The following is an 18,671-nucleotide window of genomic DNA, read 5'->3' as shown; positions in this document are numbered from 1 at the left end:
TTGCCCATTTTCTGTAAATCAGGTGTTCAGCCAGTGGAATCCTGGATCTGTTGAACGTGTGAAGAAAATTCGTGACTACGCCTTCGTCCACTTTACCTCCCGGGACGATGCCGTCTTAGCCATGGACCACCTCAACGGCACAGAGGTGGAAGGGTCCTGCATTGAGGTGACACTTGCCAAGCCAGTTGATAAAGAGCAGTACTCGCGCCAGAAGGCCTCCAAGGGATCTTCTGCCACTCCAGAGGCTACTCCACAGAGCTACGTTTACCAGTGCGATCCCTACACATTGGCCTACTATGGTTATCCCTACAACACCCTCATTGGACCCAACAGGGAATACTTTGTCAAAGGTTAGAATTAATTCTTTCTGCTTTTGTACCAGTAATAATCAGTTGCAAAAGCCACAGTGTTTCTCTGTAAGCCAGCTGTTTTTGTAAAAGTTGGTGGCAGCAGAAACTCTTTGGGCCAATGCACTGCTAAAGATCTCATAATGACATCCAAAAGATGTTATTGCTATTGTTGAAACAATGACAAACACACCCCATCAATAGGAAGCTATGATTTTTAAATGGTCATGATGACTAAGAGAATAATGATTTAATCTTTGATGACTGCAATTTCATTTGACAAAAGTGTTTAAATCTTTAACTTAATTAAGGTTTGTGGCTTAAAATCAGATACTTGTTGTTAAAAGACCCAACAAGGTGTTGGACCAATGAATGCTAATCCCATTACCTTTGATGATTGATTATATATGGTCTTTGGGTGGTAGCAGGAAAATCTATTTGACTTTCAACAATCATTGTGTTTTGGTTTTCTCTCCAAAGGATCCCCAATGATACAGAACAATGGTAATCTCTCACATCCTTATTCCTACTTATTCCTTCAATGAACAATGAGCTTTCTTGCCATGTGACAATTTTCTAACACCATCCTTTTCCTTCTGTGCTGTCACCTCCCATTTCATGCTGGGTTATTGCAGAGATCACAACAGTGCTAAGGTTGTCGAGGAATACAATATGACAGTGTCGTGAACTTGCACATTGCATCTAATTTAAGAGTGAGAAAAGTGATCAGGAAAAAACACCGAACAGGACCCAGATAACTAAAAGAACAAACCCTGAACTCAAATAGATATTGCTGAGAAATGTCCAGTAGCAACTGCACTTCATGAGCAGAGTTTTGCCTTAAATTAGATATAAATTACCCTTCTTGCTACCCCAGTCCGTATATCTTAATATAATTTTATATTAAATTTTCATGCTCTTATCTTTTTTTTGTATTATTCTTTACACTTGTTAAAGCACTTTGTAACTTGTTTTTGAAAAGTGCTCTACAAATAAGGATTATTATTATCTTAAGAGGAACATTCAAATAAGTTTTAAACCCATCATAAAATACTGCTTTACATGTTGCCCAACAAAAACTTTCAGTGCAAGTTGCCCCTGCTGCCCAAGTCCTAAAGCTGATGATAGACGGACCAACTTTTAGAGCAGTGGTGCTGGGCAATGTTAATGTCAATGGTAACAAGTAAAGATTACTACCATAATCCCCTTCCTCCATCACTCCGCCACCGCTATCCGTTCAAAACATAGTCAGACTTGCCACCAGCAAGATTGCCCAGCAACATTGCTCAAAAAGTTGCCCCGTGTATCATCAGCTTTAATCACAACCCCTGTCATTATATTACTTTAATTGTATTTTAAGCAGGTACTGTGCGAGGTCGTGGTCGTGCTGCTGCAGGTAACCGTACCCCTGGACCACGGGGGTCATACCTGGGGGGTTACTCTGCGGGTCGTGGCATCTACAGCCGCTACCATGAGGGCAAAGCCAAGCAGCCCGAAAAGCCCTATGAGCTGATGCCCAGTCTGGAGCTCGCTGCCTCTGTCAACCCCGTTGGCATCAAACCTGGCACAAGTCAGTGAGATAGATATATCCCATATCCTTGCCCATCTCAAAAACCTTTAATTATAACTTCCAGCTCATAATTTTCTGTCTCTCTGCATGGTTTGAGGAACATTTTGTAAATCAAGATTATGGTTGTTGCTGGATGGTCAGGCGCAAAAGGACTTCCCTTCTCTTAACAATAAATAATAATGGCGCTAAATATCTGTCCTTTCTAGCATGACCAGAAAGTAACTGCTGTTTTGTTCCTCTTTCTTTCCTTTTTCCCTCATATCAGAAATGTGTCTTACCGGGTGTTCAGACCAAGAACAGCACTGTGAGAACACAAGTGGCCGTATGCCTAAAACATATTCTACTGGCCAATTCTGTGCTTTGCCAGAAGACATTGTGTTGAGGCCAAAGATGACTTTTTTTACCAGATGGGGGAGGGGCGGTGCGTTTTTTGGCACCCCAGTGCAGTGGTTTCATTAAACTAAATGAGGAAGCCATATTTTTTTCATGCAGTGCTGTTGTCTATCTGAACATGGCCATAGTTATGTGGGGACCACTGCTTCCACAATCTCCTTTTACATGTCCACTCCAAATCCGGACAGTATATTGTGTTTTTGTTTTACTTAACTAAAGATTATTATCTCTTTTCTATCATGGCTTTTCTATTGTGATTACTTAAACGATAATACCAGTGTGTTATGTAGGGTTGTACACCATCTACTGCTGGATAAATTTAGTCTACGTGATCAAGATCGTCATGATTTTGCAATGCATACTGTATGTGAATGGATTTGGACATGTACTCTTTTTTGTTTCATTTTGTAAAAATTGACTGTGTAAAATTAGCTGCTGTCTCAGCAAATAAGACCGTGACAGTAAAGTTGTAAAGTGGCTGAAAGGTAGAAACTTCAACTAGTGAAAAAAAAAGCACACTAGTATTATTCTTTAATCTTCAAGTTTATTACTAAAATCAAAAGTTACTAAACCTACCAGATAGCTTTCCATCATAAATTATACATTGTGCTATTTGTTGTTTTTGTTAATGTCATGTAATTGGTCCATTTTGTAAAGTGGACTGGATGTTTATTCTGGAATGATTTGACCCCAATCTGAAGCTCGGCCTTAGTCCCGGTCTGCGTGGAATTGCAGGATCACCACCAGAAAGCATTTTTGTCCATCTGAAACAATGACTGATGTTGTGTTCGCTGTTTGTGTGTGTGTGTGTGTGTGTGTGTGTGTGTGTGTGTGTGTGTGTTGGAACATTGAGGTTAATCCATAGTTGAGCACCATCATAATCCGAATCACACCCCAACTTGTGTAATATATAATTACACAATTACATTCTTGCAAAAATGTTTCCTTCTTTTCTTCTTGTCTTATTTATCCCTCATTGCTTTAGCATGCATCACTCCTTTCATATATTACCATCAGATCTAAGTATGCCTGGTTGAGCATGGGTGCATGTATGTGCTTGTCTCCTGCTACTGTTTTCCTGTATCTCTTGCGATGGTCTTGTTGTCTGCATTGGTCCACTCTGTTATCCGAGCTCTCATCCTTGTGTCTCTTTATGTGTAGTGGCATTGCCGACTCTGGGTGGGCAGTACCCAGTGTTCAGCACGGCTCCTGCAGCCAAGCTGATGGAGGAGGGGAAGGTGCACACGGTGGAGCACCTTATCAACCCTCTGGCCATGCAACACCCTGAACACACCAACGCTACGGCTGCTGCCGCTGTCCTACCTGCGGTCTCTACCCCTCCACCTTTTCAGGTGTGCATTGTGACACTGTTGTGTGTCTCATCACAGACATAAAAATGTTTGAATTTGATTCATGCTTCATCTCATGACATGTTGTTTTCACCTACAATAACATAAATGTTCATGTTACTGAGTTTAATGTAAAAAACCTGCCTAGCTGAGTCGTTACAGCCTGTAGTTTTTATATTATATGACACATATAACATATTTGTACTATTAGAGAATATGAGTTGGTCATTGAGGACTTTAGAAATCTTCTATTTTTCCTGCATTTCCCAGGGCCGTCCAATCACTCCTGTCTATGCCATGGCCCACAACGTACAGCGTATCCAAGCAGCCGGTGGCCTGTATGGAGCTGGGTACGTCCCCATCACAAACTACACTGCCAACACAGCAGCTCTGGCTGCTCTGCAGAAGAATGCAGTGGCTGCAGCATATGGGGGATACACAGGCTATGCAATGCCACAGGCCTTCCCCGCCACAGCCTTCCAGCTGCCCATCCACGATGTCTACCAGACATACTGATTTGGAGGGTCAGACCACATGAAACAACAACAAAGTTACCCTGCCTGTGACTGGACGAACATCGCACATACAGAAACATCACTTGAACATCCAAAAGCTGTAAAGGAATGTTTGTTTGAAGAAATATTTAGAAAACAGACAGTGAAACTACACTGGCCTCAGTATATCCTGGACCCAAGGCACCCATATGACGGGCCTAATTATGCAGCATCACTGTTTTCTGCAGAAAATTTCACACATTAAGTACAGTCCACTTACTGAAACTACCTGTATGTGGTGGCAACACCCCCCCCCAACAACAAGCATAACTCATAAAACTAACTCCCGTCTCTCCGTCTGTGTCTCTGACCCCTGCCACCTTGTTGCTATGGCAACAGAAACACTGAAGGTACATTCAAGTATTTATATATATGTATTTAGAGAATACATATTTAAATTTTTATTCTGTGTAGGTTTCTCTTATTATTAGGGTGGGATCTATTCTCTAAAGCAGGAAAGAAAGACCTTTACACTATGTCTAAAATATTTTTAAACTGTAAAAACTTGGGGGTAAAAAGAAAGAAAGGTTAATTGAAAGAAACAGGAACTACTGACAAGAGAGGATACCACTGAAGAAAACTGTTTTTGAATTTACTAATGTTTTTTTAGAATTTTTCTCCATTAATATATAGTATTTTAGTCAATTCTACATGCTGTAGCTGATGCTGTCCGTCCACGCTGGTTGAATGTGTATGCATCAAACATGCCTGTTTGGTACTTTTTATTTGTGTTTTGGTATTTTAAAATGAAGGTTCTATGTGTTTTGTTCATTTGCCTATAATTAGTTTGCTTGTTTTTAGGTCTCCTCTTTTGCTTTTGGAAACACATATCTTGGTTTGTTTGAAGACGCGTTGCCAGCTAAATAATATTGTGAGATTGATGGGGGAACAAAAAACAGACAAAGAAAACTGGAAAGCTTTTTCAATGATGTTCAACATGGTTTTATCTATAAGCATGATAGACAGTGACATCATGTATGTGGAGATGTTTTCCATCTTCATAAACTGCGCTGACAGGGGACAAAGACTGAATAGATGTTAACTGTTTTTTCCTTATCATTTATGTATGTCTTTATTATGTTTTTGTTTTTTTTGACTCTTGAAAGGTGAACAAATATGGACAGAAATGAGAGACATTTTTCTATATGGACTGGAGCACTCTGTCACTTAAAGTGCTCTTGCATTTGCCAATGCTAACCAAAAAATATAAGGCTACAAACACTCCAGTCTCATGATATTAGAAGGATTCTCTGTGCCTGACTACAGTGCCTTACATCTGCAGACTGTATGTGTTATCCTATGCTTTTCACTGTGCCTTTCATAACAAAGCAAAGCCCATGTGGTTGGCACAAAGAGGAAAGACTCACATCTGTGCGTAGCACTGGAGTTTTGTCCATTTATATTTCCAATAAGCCAAATTTGTGGTATTACTATATTGTGGTAAGACAAGTAGGTTTCAGTCTATGCAGTCAGATGTGACAAGGCAACCTTTCTTCTGTAGTGTCTTCTCTGAATGCGCCTGCAGTAACACTCCGTATGTCTGTCTCCTCTTTATTTTTCGTCCTCTAAACTGTGCTTGACCGAGGTGCACTTAAAATGTATTTATAAAAGGCAAGAGAATGCGACGTTCAGATGAAGAGATATTAAATAACTGAGATGAATAAATGTGTGAACTGGGCAAGTGTCTGTAAGAGTGTGGATAAAGCATAAAACATAAAATAACCCTGTTGAATGTTTAGTAGGCACTTTTTAAACTCGGTATACTGTAATATTGGACTGGGAATAACTGGAGCAATACCTCATGCTCAAATATAAAAGTAGCCATGCATGTATGTACTACAACACACAAACATAACGGATGCAAGACCATCATGAAGTCACACTCCACAACAGCCATCTTTATATGAGAGCGTGCAAAACATTTGTTTTTGTAAACCAGTAGTATGGAATTTTCCAATCCACTTTTTCTTCCTCTCAGTGTTTAAAGGGGATTTTATTTGCTCATTTTCCTTCAACTACTCAGATTTTAGACTAAGTTTTACACATAAAACAACACGCTAAGTTTGACTTAGCCTGGATTTTGAGATTGTGAACAAGATCATGACTTCGTTAAAATTTTTGGTCCAAGAAGTTAAATGAAAATATTGATTATCCACAGCTAACAAGATATATTTCTTTAAGTCTCATCTCATTCCATCATCTACATGTTTTGCTTCCCCTCTCCCCTCTGTAACTGGAAAACAAACTGCTGATAACTGCTTTTTATTTTCTTGTGTGATGACAATAAGTCAGGATATATTTAATATATGCATTACGTGTGTTGTCTATGAAGTGAGAAGAAAAGGTATAATATATTCTAAAACATATTTCTTTTCATTATTTACACCTTGTTTAGGGATAAAAAGTCAGAGTAACAAAAGTAGAAATAATCTGGGTTTTATGTGTCCACTAGTTTTTAAAAATGCAAGGTTATTGTTTTTGTTATGTGTAATATTTTGCTTGCTGTTTTGAACTGGATTTGGTGTTATGAGTGGGAACACAAAGGCCTTCTCGTTCAACTACATTTTTTAAATCAGTTTCAACAACAAAGACCAAAACTGGAACGTTGTGTGTGTTTACAACCCATTAGCACTTTGAGCTGTTGGTGTTGCAACGCCGAATGTCAGTTTTGGCAAAACTGTTGAAGGTCTAATCAGGAATCAACAGCCGTCCAAACTTCATTTGTTAGACGGCAGAAAACTTTGTCACTTTGGTTCTGCCTCCTGCTCAAAACACCTACTTTACTTTCTATTGCCTGCATTTCAACCACATTACAGCAGTTGGATGAATGCCTCCTGCGGCTTGTGTCAGTGGTGTGGAGCTACGCATGCCTAGTTTAACATAGGTGTTACCATTTAAACTCTTCCTAGTGTGTGCCTTATTGCCAAAATGTGCCCTTTGCTATAACTTTGTAGACATATGCAGACTGTTTTCTATCTGAAGGTTTGTTTAAAAAAAAGGTTGTTCGGTATTGTTATATTTATAGTGATAAAGTAGACAAATAAAGCATTTTCAAAAGGACGCAGTGCTGTCATTCGTTTTTGTTTGTCTGCATATTCCCCTTTGCTGAAACACACTAACTGTCTAAACCAAGTCGGCGAGCTTTAGTTTTAGATTAAACCACATAACTGCATAAATTGCTTAAAGGGCCAGAAGTTTATTGAAAGGTCCAGGCACAGGACTTTGACTCTGACCCCTGTGAATGGAAACCCATCCCTGACCTCATACATCAGCTACTATTAAACATGTAGTGGTGGAGAGAGAGAGAGAGAGAGAGCGAGAGAGAGAGAGAGAGAGAGAGAGAGAGAGAGAGAGCACAGTGTTTGGAGAATGTTTCATAAACTTCTCTGTGGTGGGTCAACTTTACTCTAGAAACATGTTGTACCCCAGCAAGGAGTTCAGGGAGGCTTTTAAGAACATAAATAGCCTTCTTCATGCAGTACACCATGTGAAGGAGGGCAATCACAGGTGCATGGATACAGTGTCACCACCTTTCAGCCAACCATTTTACCATGAAAATGTGGTGACAGGCTACAGAAAAAACAACCTGCTTACCTAACTCAGTTTAAATAGTAGCATCAGTAGGATAGATAGCAAGAAATCGACCTGTCTTAAGGTAGAATTCCTTCAGTCTTCTTAGAGCGTGTCGGCCTACATGAGTGCAGGGATCACTTTGTTCATTAACAGAATCCACACAATAAACATTTGCCATTTACCGTTGGTGACTGTTTTGTTTTAACATGCATGTGATTAAGTAATCAGAGAAGAATGCTTCATGTACAAATCACTCAGTCAGTGGCAATGAAAATGTATCCAGAAGTAGCATGATGCATTTTCTCAGTACAAATGTGCGGTACTTGCACTCTACTTGAGTATTTCCATTTTATTCTACTTTGTACTTTTACTCAACTACAATTCAAAGGGAAATATTGTACTTTATAGTTAGTACTATTCACTTTGCAGATTAAGATACAAACATGAAAAAACACTGTACCGATGCATCATGTTATAAGTTCATGCCAATTATACATGAATTCATCAGTAATAAGAATCCAAAATGTAATAGTGAAACACTCACAGGGGTCAGTTTTCAGCATTAGAAGTACTTTCATTTTTGATACTTTAAGTACATCTTGCTGATTAAACTTTTGTACATGTACTAGGGTAATACTTGAAATGCAGGACCTTTACTTTTAATGAGAATTTTCACTTTTGACTGTTATCGAAGGATCTGAATAGTCAAGTAAATTTAATTTATATAGCCCAATATCACAAAGTGCCTCAAGGTTCTTTGGTTTTGCCCTCCCCTGCTAATTACAACCCCATGTGGACCATCCATGGCAGCTCTGTGTTCATAATCAGTGTATGTTAATTAAAACCTTTATACAATCTGCCAAAGGAGTGGCAAAAGTGAGTTTAGTTGCCACCAACATACTCTAACGCCAAACCTACTTTATCACTTGATGGCCAGAGAAGAATATTAAACCAAGTGAAAGAGACTTTAGCTGTCAGAGAAGACATTTTAGACAATATTGCCATCTGGTGGTAAATGCACTTCATCAGACCAGCCTGCAGCAGAGCTGTACAGCCCAGACCAGACAGTGCAAGTTTTCACTGGCAGCCATGTTAGCTCCGGAGTCACAAATGCAATATTGGAGGAAACCAATCACTTTTAGTAATTGTTGGGGTTAAAATATGAACTCATTATATGAAGAATTTTACCATAAGGTCTAAAGTAAAATAATAGTCATTTATCAATTTATTCAGCACAGAACACAAAAAATATTTCAGAAATGGAATAAAATAGATAAAATAATGGTTTCATGCGTGTTAATGTGTGTGGCAGTGTAGGTTTCTGCATGCATGACATTTTCACATAATCGATATTAATATTGTATTTTTACTGTTATTGCATTTCAGAAATATAAATTCCTTTGCTTATTCTCCACAGGTTTAATATTCCAATTTGTTTATCCTAAATCTATAAATGCGCGACAAAAAAAGACGGAACTATGATCAATCCTTTATCTAACTTTCAATACAGTTCCCATGATGCCTCGGCTGCCATGTGTGTGCACGCGGAGCTCCTGCTCTCAGCTGCTGCCGTATTTGCAGATTTATAAACACTGCGGCTAGGCCTACTCTATCTACATCAGGCCGGGAGGGAAATCCAGATATTTCTTACAGTTGCTAAAATGCGTTGCCGCCCCTGAACGTAAACTCAGTTTATATTTGGCTTAAAGGAGACGCAACAAAGCGCACAAAATGGTTGTGCTCCAGGCCCGGGTGAATAAGTAGGTTTACTACTATAGCTTTAAGAACGCAAAAATAGTGTCTGCTTCTTTAAAATTATGTCGGTTTATTGCTGAATAGATAATTAAGAAAAGTTTTCAATTTCTAATCAATAAATGCATGCATTTAATTTGCGACGAACCCACCGCAGTCACAGAAAATGTCCCACTGTTGGATAAAGGCCGCTTGCAATCAAAACGTCTTTTAACCAGATGTCCGTTTTTCCTCAAATTGCAAGTAAACCTGCTTGTCTTTAAGCGGAATTTGAGGTAGCCTGAAGTGTCTTCACGGTGATGGAACCGGCCTGCGACCAAACAGCGGGTGTAAATAAAGGTGACGAGCCGGCGGAGGACCAGGCCGCAGAGGAGACCGCGGCAACCGGTACGACCGTTACACCGCGGAGGGGTCTCAGAGAGCGGGGAGCGGGCCGCCCGAGGTCCGGCGTCTCCGCTTCATCAACAGACGTCAACGGAGCAGCGTCGAGCCCGCAGAGCTCTGGGAGGGTTTTAAGAGACAGGTCGACGAGGGCAGTACCGGCCTGGCTGAAGGACACCAAGAGCGACGACGAAGACGACGAACCGAGCCCGGACACCGGTGCGACCAAGCGGAGGAAGGTGTCCAACTCGAGGCGGAAGAAAAATTCTGAATCTGCGGGTTTGGCTGACGCTGGAGGGGGGGTCGCAGGTGACAGCCTTCAAGGCACAGAGTAAGTTTTGAATTGAACAGTCCCCGCCACATTTGTTTATAATGAGCTTGTCTAACGTTAGACTTTTAATTTGTGTGTTCATGTCGGTGGGGTCAGTTCCTGTCAAAAGCACGCCTTCAGCATAGCTCGTCCCCCTTTCTACAGCTCTGCATGGGGAGGGTGGAGTAAAACTTACCTGGCTGTAAAGATATTGTCATATTATTACAACTTCGAAATGCATTTTCGTTTGAGAGATATCACGAATGATGGCTTGTGTTTTTCCCCTCCTTCCTGCAGCTCAGAGAACCCAAAGAAAACTGCCACAGATGCTCAAGGTAATCAGAGAAGTGTTGGGAACAACCTCTTTGATATCTATCTTGCTAACATTCAAGTTAAATCTATATATGTGCAATGTGTATTTCAAAGAGCGCTAGCTTGAGTCTGCATATGCCTGTAACACACTTAATGGCGTGTTTGATGGCATGCTTCTGCTCCATCGTTCCAGCTCTTCCCTCCAGACGCCCCCCAGCCCAGACTCGTGCCAAGCCCCCATCTGGCAGGGCTGCCCGTGGCTCTTCCAAGCCTGTGTGTAAAACCGAACCTGGAATGGAGAATCCAGCTGGTGAGCAACCTGTTGACACTAAGCCACAATGATTTAGCATGTTGGCCTGTAATTCCCAAATTAAATGGCGCAGCACACAGAAGCACCATGCCCACCATTGTTCTTCAGGATATTATTCATTCTGTGGAAAACCTTCAGTGACATCTTGTTCAGTTGACATGGGATGCTTGTGATTGTAGTGTAACTAATGGGATCAGTGCTGCCTTTTGAGTTAAAAATCTGGGTGGTTTCTTCCCTCTACTTCCAATAACTCACTTAGAGCGAACCTAGTAGACTACAATATAAATGTTATTGTGTTTTACGCTTTCATGCCTTTTCCTATTTGGCATCATTTAAACAAATGTGTGCATATATAGAAAATGTATGGCTCTATTGGCTAAGAGTGCTTTTGCTTCCTTTCTCGAACTCATGGTGTCTTTCATTCTGTGTTTGTCGTGCAGCAGTGAAAGGAGAGGAAAACAATAAAGAGAAGTGTGAAATGTAAGTATAAGTTTGGCCCCTTTTATTAAGGGTTTTCCTAAGTTAAAGATTAAAGGTATTGTAGGCTTTTATCAACAGCTGATCTTTGACACACTCTGGGATTTACTTGCTTTAACTGTGAGGTCATGGAATATCATTTTAAAATTTATTTAAAAAGCATCAGACTTGTTTTAGCTTTAACAACAGAGGCTTCATAACATATCATACATCATAAGCATAGATCTTGTTCTGCTATTTATGGCCCACTGAGCCCATGGCTTTTTACGCGTACTGCCTTACTTGTGTGTGTATATAGTGACAGTATGTGACTGAGTGAGAGCGCTGTGTTTTGATGACTGCTGTGTTTTATGCTGTCTCAGTAAAAAGAAAGAGGACAACATAAAGGATGTTGCTGAACCAGTCGTGGATGATGACGACGTTCCATTTCACGATGACCCAAACAACCTCGGCTACCAGCCACAGAGTCAGAGGTACACTTACCTCAAGCGCAGTCAGTTGACCAGTACAGAAAGTGGGGAATTCTGTTTCAGTGATTTGTTGTTTCGCTTTCAGTGGTGCGGAGGAGGAGGAGGGCCTCAGCAGTGATGAAGATGTTCCTTTTAGAGATGACCTAAATGACCAGAGCTACAACCCGAAGGCGGAAAGGTGTGTGTGTGTGTGTGTGTGTGTGTGTGTGTGTGTGTGTGTGTGTGTGTGTGTGTGTGCGCGCTGTGTGTCTGACATATTTAGAAATCGGCAACATATTTTTGTTTTGTTTTAATATGTCTCTTTTTTTTTTTTTTTCTTTCTCTCAGGGATGTCCCTAAACCAAAGCGCAGAGCTGCTCCAAGACAGAAGGAGAAGAAAGAGAAAGAGAGGGTACCTAAAAAAGAGAAAGAGGTTGCTGAGATAAAGATAGAAGGTTTGGACAACTTGGAGAGTGTGGAAGAGGAAGTAAAGCTAGAAGAAGAAATACTGGAGGACCCAGATGGACCCAGGAAGTAAGTAGTGCCAGTTTTTTAAAATCAGTTTTTGACTGAAGTGTGCCAGTCAGTGTAACAATAGACACATATGTCTAATTAGCTACAATTTTTCTTTTACTCATTTTAAACTCTGCATGTGAAACACTAAGCAGTTGTTCTCCTGTGACTGTATTATTCAGTTTCTGTCTGAATGTAATGGGAGCAAACTCCTTTTCTAAACGACTTTGTGTTCAATACAATAATATAACAAGATTTTTCCATTGCAACTCAGTTTGGTTTATTTCTTTTCTCTTTTCCACTGTGTTAGGAGAGGCCGGCGGAAAAAAGATGATAAAACCCCTCGGCTGCCAAAGAGAAGGTGAAGATGTCTGTTTTTTAGGGCATCATAATCTGAACTTTATAATATGATTTTATGAAAATCATCTTGTCACAATTATGTCCAGTAATAAAGGATATGGTAGTGATTGGTAATTCACATAATGAGCAGCACATTCGGGTATGTGGGCTATAAATGAGGACTTTGAGATCCATTTAACATTTGCTGTGTGTTGTGTGTTGTGTGTGTGTGTGTGATGCTTCACCCACACAGGAAGAAGCCCCCGGTGCAGTATGTGCGCTGTGAAATGGAAGGCTGTGGGACAGTCCTGGCTCATCCTCGCTACCTACAGGTCTGCCTCAGCAGCTACACAGTCATACTGAGGGTTATTTACATCCGTCACTCTGAGCTACTGCCATTCAAATGTAATCACTGGGGATCTATTCCAAACTTTGCTGTGGACCACTTAATTTTCAAACCTATACACTGCAAAAGAGCTTCTACTAACAATCATTATAGAATAATCTGTCAATTTAATTTTTTTTTTTTTTTTTTAATTAAATTATAGTGCAGTCCACAAAATGCCAGAATATAGTGACAAATGTCCATCAAAGGTTCCTAGGTGGCGTCTTCAAATTGCTGGACTTTTGTTGATCACTTATTAATTAATCAACAAATAGTTTTTGCACTAAAAGGGGTCCAAGTATCTTTCTGGCAGGTGTTTAATATAGCTTAATATCCATATCAGGGGATATAAGCATAATTGTGATAAAACATAATATACTTTTTCTTTGACAATTTGACTGTACAAGCTGTCATCGAAGTCATACTGTTACAGCCTCAAACGAAAACATCAGAGCAGCAACATGAACTTTTTTTATTTAAGTTCAGTTTTTATTCTGCTAGCCCCTCCGTTCTCCTGTTAGTGATGATCTGTTTCTAAATGTTTTCTTTGTTTTGCACCCCAGCACCATATAAAGTACCAACACTTACTCAAGAAGAAGTACGTATGTCCTCATCCGTCTTGTGGAAGACTTTTCCGACTCCAGAAGCAGCTGCTGCGTCATGCAAAGCACCACACAGGTACACATAGTGTATATACATGCGGCATACATTAGCTTCGATCTGTGTGACCATTTCTTGTTATATTTGATAAAGTGTATGGAGAACACATCTATATGTTGAGTGTTGTGTGATTCTAGACCAGAGGGACTACATCTGTGAATTCTGTGCTCGTGCCTTCAAGAGCTCCCACAACCTCGCTGTACACCGCATGATTCACACGGGAGAGAAGCCCCTACAGTTAGTACTTCTCTGTTCACAATTTTCATTCTCTTCATTTGGACACAACATTTCTGGCAACAATTGAAAGCATTTTCTATCCATTTTTTACCCTACAGGTGTGAAATCTGCGGCTTCACATGTCGCCAGAAGGCGTCTCTCAACTGGCACATGAAGAAGCACGATGCTGATGCCACCTATCAGTTCTCCTGCTCCATTTGTGGCAAGAAGTTTGAGAAGAAGGACTGTGTGGTGGCCCATAAGGCCAAGAGTCACCCTGAGGTGCTTATTGCTGAGGCGCTGGCAGCCAACGCCGGCGCCCTCATCACAACTCCCGCCTCGCTGCTGGAGCTGCCAAGAAACCCCATGCAAGCAGAGGTCACCAGCCTGGATGTGAGCCAAGTAGGGCAGGATAGGCAGATGGACCAGCTGAGCCAGGAAGGGCAAGTTGGGCAGCAAGTGGTTCAGGTGTCCCAGATGGGTCACATGACCCAACAAGTGAGTCACCAGGTGGTGTTACTGGGACAAGACCAGAGCCTCCATACCATGCAGGTGCCAGTGACGATTGCCCTGTCGCCCATTGACCCCCCTTCACCGGCTGACAACCAGCATCAGACTCACCTCCAACTCCAGATGCCCGTCCAGTTTGTGCAGGCCGCTCAGCAGCCACAGCAGCCCCAAATCCAGCAACTCACCCTCCATTCCAGCTCAGTGGTGACCCAGCATCAACCCCAGCTCCAGCCCCTTCAGTCATATACCTCTCAGCAGCAGAGCCAGGGGCAGACACAAATTCTTCAAATGACCTTCCAGCCGGTCAGCCAGTCGCAGACCCACAATCAGCAGATCCCCATTCTAGCCACTTCTCAGCAGCTCCAGACCCTGCAGACAGCCGCCCCAAGCCCTCCCCTCCTGTCCGCACCTCATCCCCAGTCCCAGGATACAACCTCCACCAACGGGGGCAGCTTTATTGTGGACAATGCGGTGCTCTCGTCTTCCTCTCCTTCAGTCAGCTCTCTTCAGCAGACAGAAGCTGTAGGGGCAGATGGTGTAGTCTGGGAGCAGACAGGACACGGGGACGTTCTGTCAGACAGCAGTGGGAGACATGTGCAGCAGGCCCTCATGTAGAACAAGGAGAGTGCACACTAAACCGATTATGTGAGCAGTGACCTGATATACTGTATAACAATATTTGAGGTAAATGTAGGATCACCAATATATTACGTACTGTTCACTCATAGTCATATTTGGTAGCTTTTTAGAATATCTGTATCAGGGAAACCATGTATGTGTCTGTATGTGTAAGTTGTTGCCTTTGTACATAAGTCATGTAAACTTAACTAGCCTTTTATGTGAGAGAGTGTGTGTGTGTGTGTGTGTATGATGCTGAGGTTATGTTGCAATGCTGTTGCGATTATGCAATAATATAGCATACCTCTTTGTAAAATACAGCACATCAAATGCCTATTGGTGTGGCATCAGTGTTCCTACTGGAACAAATTAACTCTATTTATATTGTGGATTAACACAAAGCCACATTAGAAAGCTATAAACAGCCTCCAAAATAAGTGTGGAGTGAGTAAATTCTGTTTAAATAAACAGGCAGCTATTTTTTCATTTATTGTCCAGATCTACTGTAAAGTCTTTATTAGGTAGGGTTAAAAGAAAAACTTAACAGAAAAAGATCTAAGCTCTTAAAGAGACACATTTCAAAACATGGAAAGCATGGACAAAGAAGATGTTTCACAGGCCTGTAAGAAGTCACAAAATATGCACGTTTTAGTGATGTTGGCAGTGTCATTAAATCGTTTCAATGACATCTGTGCAGATGTTTGTTTAGCCTGGCTGGTGGTAGACTTGGAAAGGAATAATAACCCTTATAATGTATGTACTACTCACTGAAGTCCTCGGTCATTATAGTCAGCCAAATAGTGACATTTGACATTGCACCCATAACGTAACGGCAAGCACAGTCCCTGAATAAGACAAACTCAAAGTGTGTCAATAACTTTTGAAGTGTAATGTAATTTAATAAGCAAAGGTAGGTAGAAACCTTGGAGCATATGTCAATACTAAATCTGCACCTCTCTGATTTGTGATTTTGGATGTGTGGTAGAGCAAACACAAAAACTGTTCATTTCTATGATGTAAATAAATGTCTCAACATTTATCCAAAGTCTATTCACTGAGAGTCTGACAACAGGGGGGGGGGGACAAATGTCTTCAACTGGGGCAGCTGTCCTTAAGTGACAAGTTAGTACTGGGGCAGCTGTTTAAGTCAGGTGGCAGAGGCTGCCGGATGTAATGTAAAGTATGCCTGAGTCATTAATTGATCCTACTGATGTACAGTACACAATTTCTACAACATACACACACGCTGAGAGAACATATGTTATCACACTATTATTGCTTTATGACAGCGCAGTGTAACAGCTCCTGAAACATCCATCAGGACATATTGATCCGATCTCTGTCCCTATGCATGGCATACTGCTTCATTGCTCGTTTAGGAGGAATCAAGGTGTTACTCAGTCCAACCCTCCTCTTCTTTGCTTTCTGCCCTCCTGATTCTTCCTCTTTTGTCTCCTGCTGGAGGTTCTGGGATCCTGAGCCACCTGCGTGGCACTCGGCTTTATCTGACGCAGGTGTTTCCTCACTCGCAGGTGGATGGCAGTCAGTGGGAGTGACCGGGGTCTGGAGGTCACTGTCATGAGCAAACTTGCACTTGATCCCAAACCTGCACCTTCCGTCTTTCCTGTATGACACGCATATCCTTTTGCCTCCTATCTGGGAGGGTTTGGCCTGCATTGTGAGGGGGACGTGTTTCTGCAAGGCGCTGAGCTTCTGGTCTGCCTGAGCCTTGAAGGGGTTGGCAAACACGCCGCTGTCAGAGCAGGTATTCAAAGAAGGAGGAGGTAGTTTATTGGAGGCGAGGGAGCCCAGGGATGGAGCAGGCAGGGTGGTGTGACAGGCTGCAGAAGATGCTTGGGGTTGTAACGGTGAGGGAGACGGATCTGTGTCCTCTTCCTCTGCTTCTGATTCACTTGAACCAGAGCCAGGCGCTAGCAAAAAGTTCCGGGTCCTTGTGACAGCTGATGCTTCATCACCTATCTCATTAGCAGAACTTCAAGGAAGAAAAGGGGCAGAGAGAGACGGAGAATAAGAGTTACACGAGAGACGTTAACACAGCCTATGTACGCTAAGTTAGTATTATTTGCAATGATCTGAAAATCTAAACCTGTTTTGTGATATATGCATTTTTTTTTTAAATGAATACACACCCAACACTGCCGTCGTTGACGTCCTCTACATCTCCATCACTGTCGGACTCCGAGGACACCCCGTATCCAACCAGAGAGTTCATGTTCACCTGAAGCTAAGCTAGCTAGCTGGTAGGCTTGGTCTCCAAATTAAAGCGCGCTAATACTGTTCCTTGATAGCAAGTAAACAGTTGAAAGTATTAACATAATACAGCAGGAAATATTAAATCATTCCCATTTCCTCTCTAAATGAAACGTCCAGGTTTCCAGTAACAATTACCTGCTGTCATTTAGCCGCTGCTCTGTGTTTATATTAGAGGCGCCTGCACCGACACCTGCAGCACAGGCGGGGTATTACACCTTTAAATCATTACCCACCCACAAACACTGATCCGTGACCGCTACGCAACCAACATTAAGTATATTTTGCACGTATAGGGATGTGATCAGTGGTGGACAGTACATTTACTCAAGTACTGTGCGTAAGTACATATTTGAGGTACTTCTCAAAGTGAAATATTGTCGCCTACTTTGTGTTACCTTAAAAATTAAGCTTTTTACACACAAAACATGCAGAGTTTATCAAATATGATGTTTTGTTATAAATAAAACTACCCACCAGCTTATACACGTAGGCTGAAACTAGTAGTCGGTTCACAGAAATTAATCGGTGCAACTATTTTGATCTAGAAAAAGTAATTTTTCATACAAAAACATTTTATCGTTCCAGCTTCACAAATATGAATATTTGCTGCTTTTCTTTTTGATTATTTGAATTAAACAAACAAAATAAGCATTATGAAGGTGTCACTTTGGGCTCTGCGTAACTGTGACAGCATTGCTCACGCAGTGTGGCCTGGCTAGCTCAGTTAGTAGAGCATGAGACTCTTAATCTCAGGGTCGTGGGTTGGGCGCATTACTGTTGGTGCAGCATTAGCAAGTCCCTGAACCCCTTTACTGCTCCTCATCCTAGGGTGGGTAAACTACAGAGGTCCAAATTGGGATATTTGGCCCATTCAATAAAAATGTCTTCTGATTATTATAAGGGTGTTAATAATGGATAATGCACACGTGTGTGAGAGAACCATCCACAAATGTGTCCCTGAGTAAGACATTTAACCTCTAGTTGCTCCAGAGGTCTGCGACCTCTCACATATATAACAATTGTAAGTCACTTTGGAGATATATATATATATATATACACACACACACACACACACACACACACACACACACAGTGGGTACGGAAAGTATTCAGACCCCTTTAAATTTTTCACTCTTTGTTTCATTGCAGCCATTTTCCAAAAATCAAAAAAGTTCATTTTATTTCTCAGTAATGTACACTCAGCACCCCATCTTGACAGAAAAAAACAGAAATGTAGAAATTTTTGCAAATTTATTAAAAAAGACAAACTGAAATATCACATGGTCATAAGTATTCAGACCCTTTGCTCAGTATTTAGTAGAAGCACCCTTTTGATCTAATACAGCCATGAGTCGTTTTGGGAAAGATGCAACAAGTTT

The 18,671-nt window shown here is 41.3% G+C and overlaps 3 protein-coding genes across 14 annotated transcripts in view; 2 read left to right on the top strand and 1 right to left on the bottom strand.

Moving 5' to 3' along the window:
• rbm47 (RNA binding motif protein 47) overlaps positions 1–7,273 on the top strand; it is a 74,477-nt gene extending 67,204 nt beyond the window's left edge. For 4 of the 8 annotated variants that reach the window (XM_046046322.1, XM_046046321.1, XM_046046320.1 and 1 more), the window contains 5 exons: positions 23–350; positions 828–851; positions 1,708–1,917; positions 3,472–3,662; positions 3,930–7,273. In XM_046046322.1, coding sequence (XP_045902278.1) covers positions 23–350; positions 828–851; positions 1,708–1,917; positions 3,472–3,662; positions 3,930–4,175 — 999 coding nt within the window. In that variant the 3' untranslated portion in view covers positions 4,176–7,273. The remainder of the gene's footprint in view (positions 1–22; positions 351–827; positions 852–1,707; positions 1,918–3,471; positions 3,663–3,929) is intronic. The other 4 variants (XM_046046324.1, XM_046046326.1, XM_046046325.1 and 1 more) reach the window with 4 other exon arrangements.
• Positions 7,274–9,309: 2,036 nt separating this feature from the next.
• The window catches only part of zfp91 (ZFP91 zinc finger protein, atypical E3 ubiquitin ligase), a 21,983-nt gene continuing 12,621 nt past the window's right edge, over positions 9,310–18,671 (top strand). Inside the window, exons 1-13 of one of the 5 annotated variants that reach the window (XM_046046316.1) lie at positions 9,310–9,546; positions 9,803–10,250; positions 10,527–10,564; positions 10,735–10,851; positions 11,292–11,331; positions 11,691–11,801; positions 11,884–11,976; positions 12,126–12,311; positions 12,601–12,651; positions 12,883–12,961; positions 13,578–13,692; positions 13,812–13,911; positions 14,010–16,057. In XM_046046316.1, the coding sequence (XP_045902272.1) occupies positions 9,838–10,250; positions 10,527–10,564; positions 10,735–10,851; positions 11,292–11,331; positions 11,691–11,801; positions 11,884–11,976; positions 12,126–12,311; positions 12,601–12,651; positions 12,883–12,961; positions 13,578–13,692; positions 13,812–13,911; positions 14,010–15,015 (2,349 nt within the window). In that variant the 5' untranslated portion in view covers positions 9,310–9,546; positions 9,803–9,837 and the 3' untranslated portion in view covers positions 15,016–16,057. Of the gene's footprint in view, positions 10,251–10,346; positions 10,432–10,526; positions 10,565–10,734; positions 10,852–11,291; positions 11,332–11,690; positions 11,802–11,883; positions 11,977–12,125; positions 12,312–12,600; positions 12,652–12,882; positions 12,962–13,577; positions 13,693–13,811; positions 13,912–14,009; positions 16,058–18,671 lie in introns of those variants that run through there. The other 4 variants (XM_046046315.1, XM_046046317.1, XR_006824658.1 and 1 more) reach the window with 4 other exon arrangements.
• On the bottom strand, positions 16,276–17,482 carry si:ch211-113e8.11. The gene is made up of 2 exons (XM_046046328.1): positions 17,169–17,482; positions 16,276–17,011 (listed from the first exon to the last, which is right to left on the bottom strand). Exons 1-2 carry the CDS (start codon positions 17,249–17,251, stop codon positions 16,336–16,338), a joined length of 759 nt encoding a protein of 252 aa, XP_045902284.1. The 5' UTR covers positions 17,252–17,482; the 3' UTR covers positions 16,276–16,335.

Source organism: Micropterus dolomieu, linkage group LG04 (assembly GCF_021292245.1).
Source record: "Micropterus dolomieu isolate WLL.071019.BEF.003 ecotype Adirondacks linkage group LG04, ASM2129224v1, whole genome shotgun sequence".
Lineage (NCBI taxonomy): Eukaryota > Metazoa > Chordata > Actinopteri > Centrarchiformes > Centrarchidae > Micropterus > Micropterus dolomieu.
The sequence above is the reverse complement of the archived record's forward strand: the minus strand, read 5'-3'. Positions and strand labels throughout refer to the sequence as shown.

Coding starts and splice junctions, on each gene's coding strand:
- si:ch211-113e8.11 (XM_046046328.1), bottom strand. CDS start 17,251: ATGAACTCTCTGGTTGGATACGGGGTGTCCTCGGAGTCCGACAGTGAT. Junction 17,012..17,168: donor GTCAACGACGGCAGTGTTGG/GTGTGTATTCAT, acceptor TCTTCCTTGAAG/TTCTGCTAATGAGATAGGTG.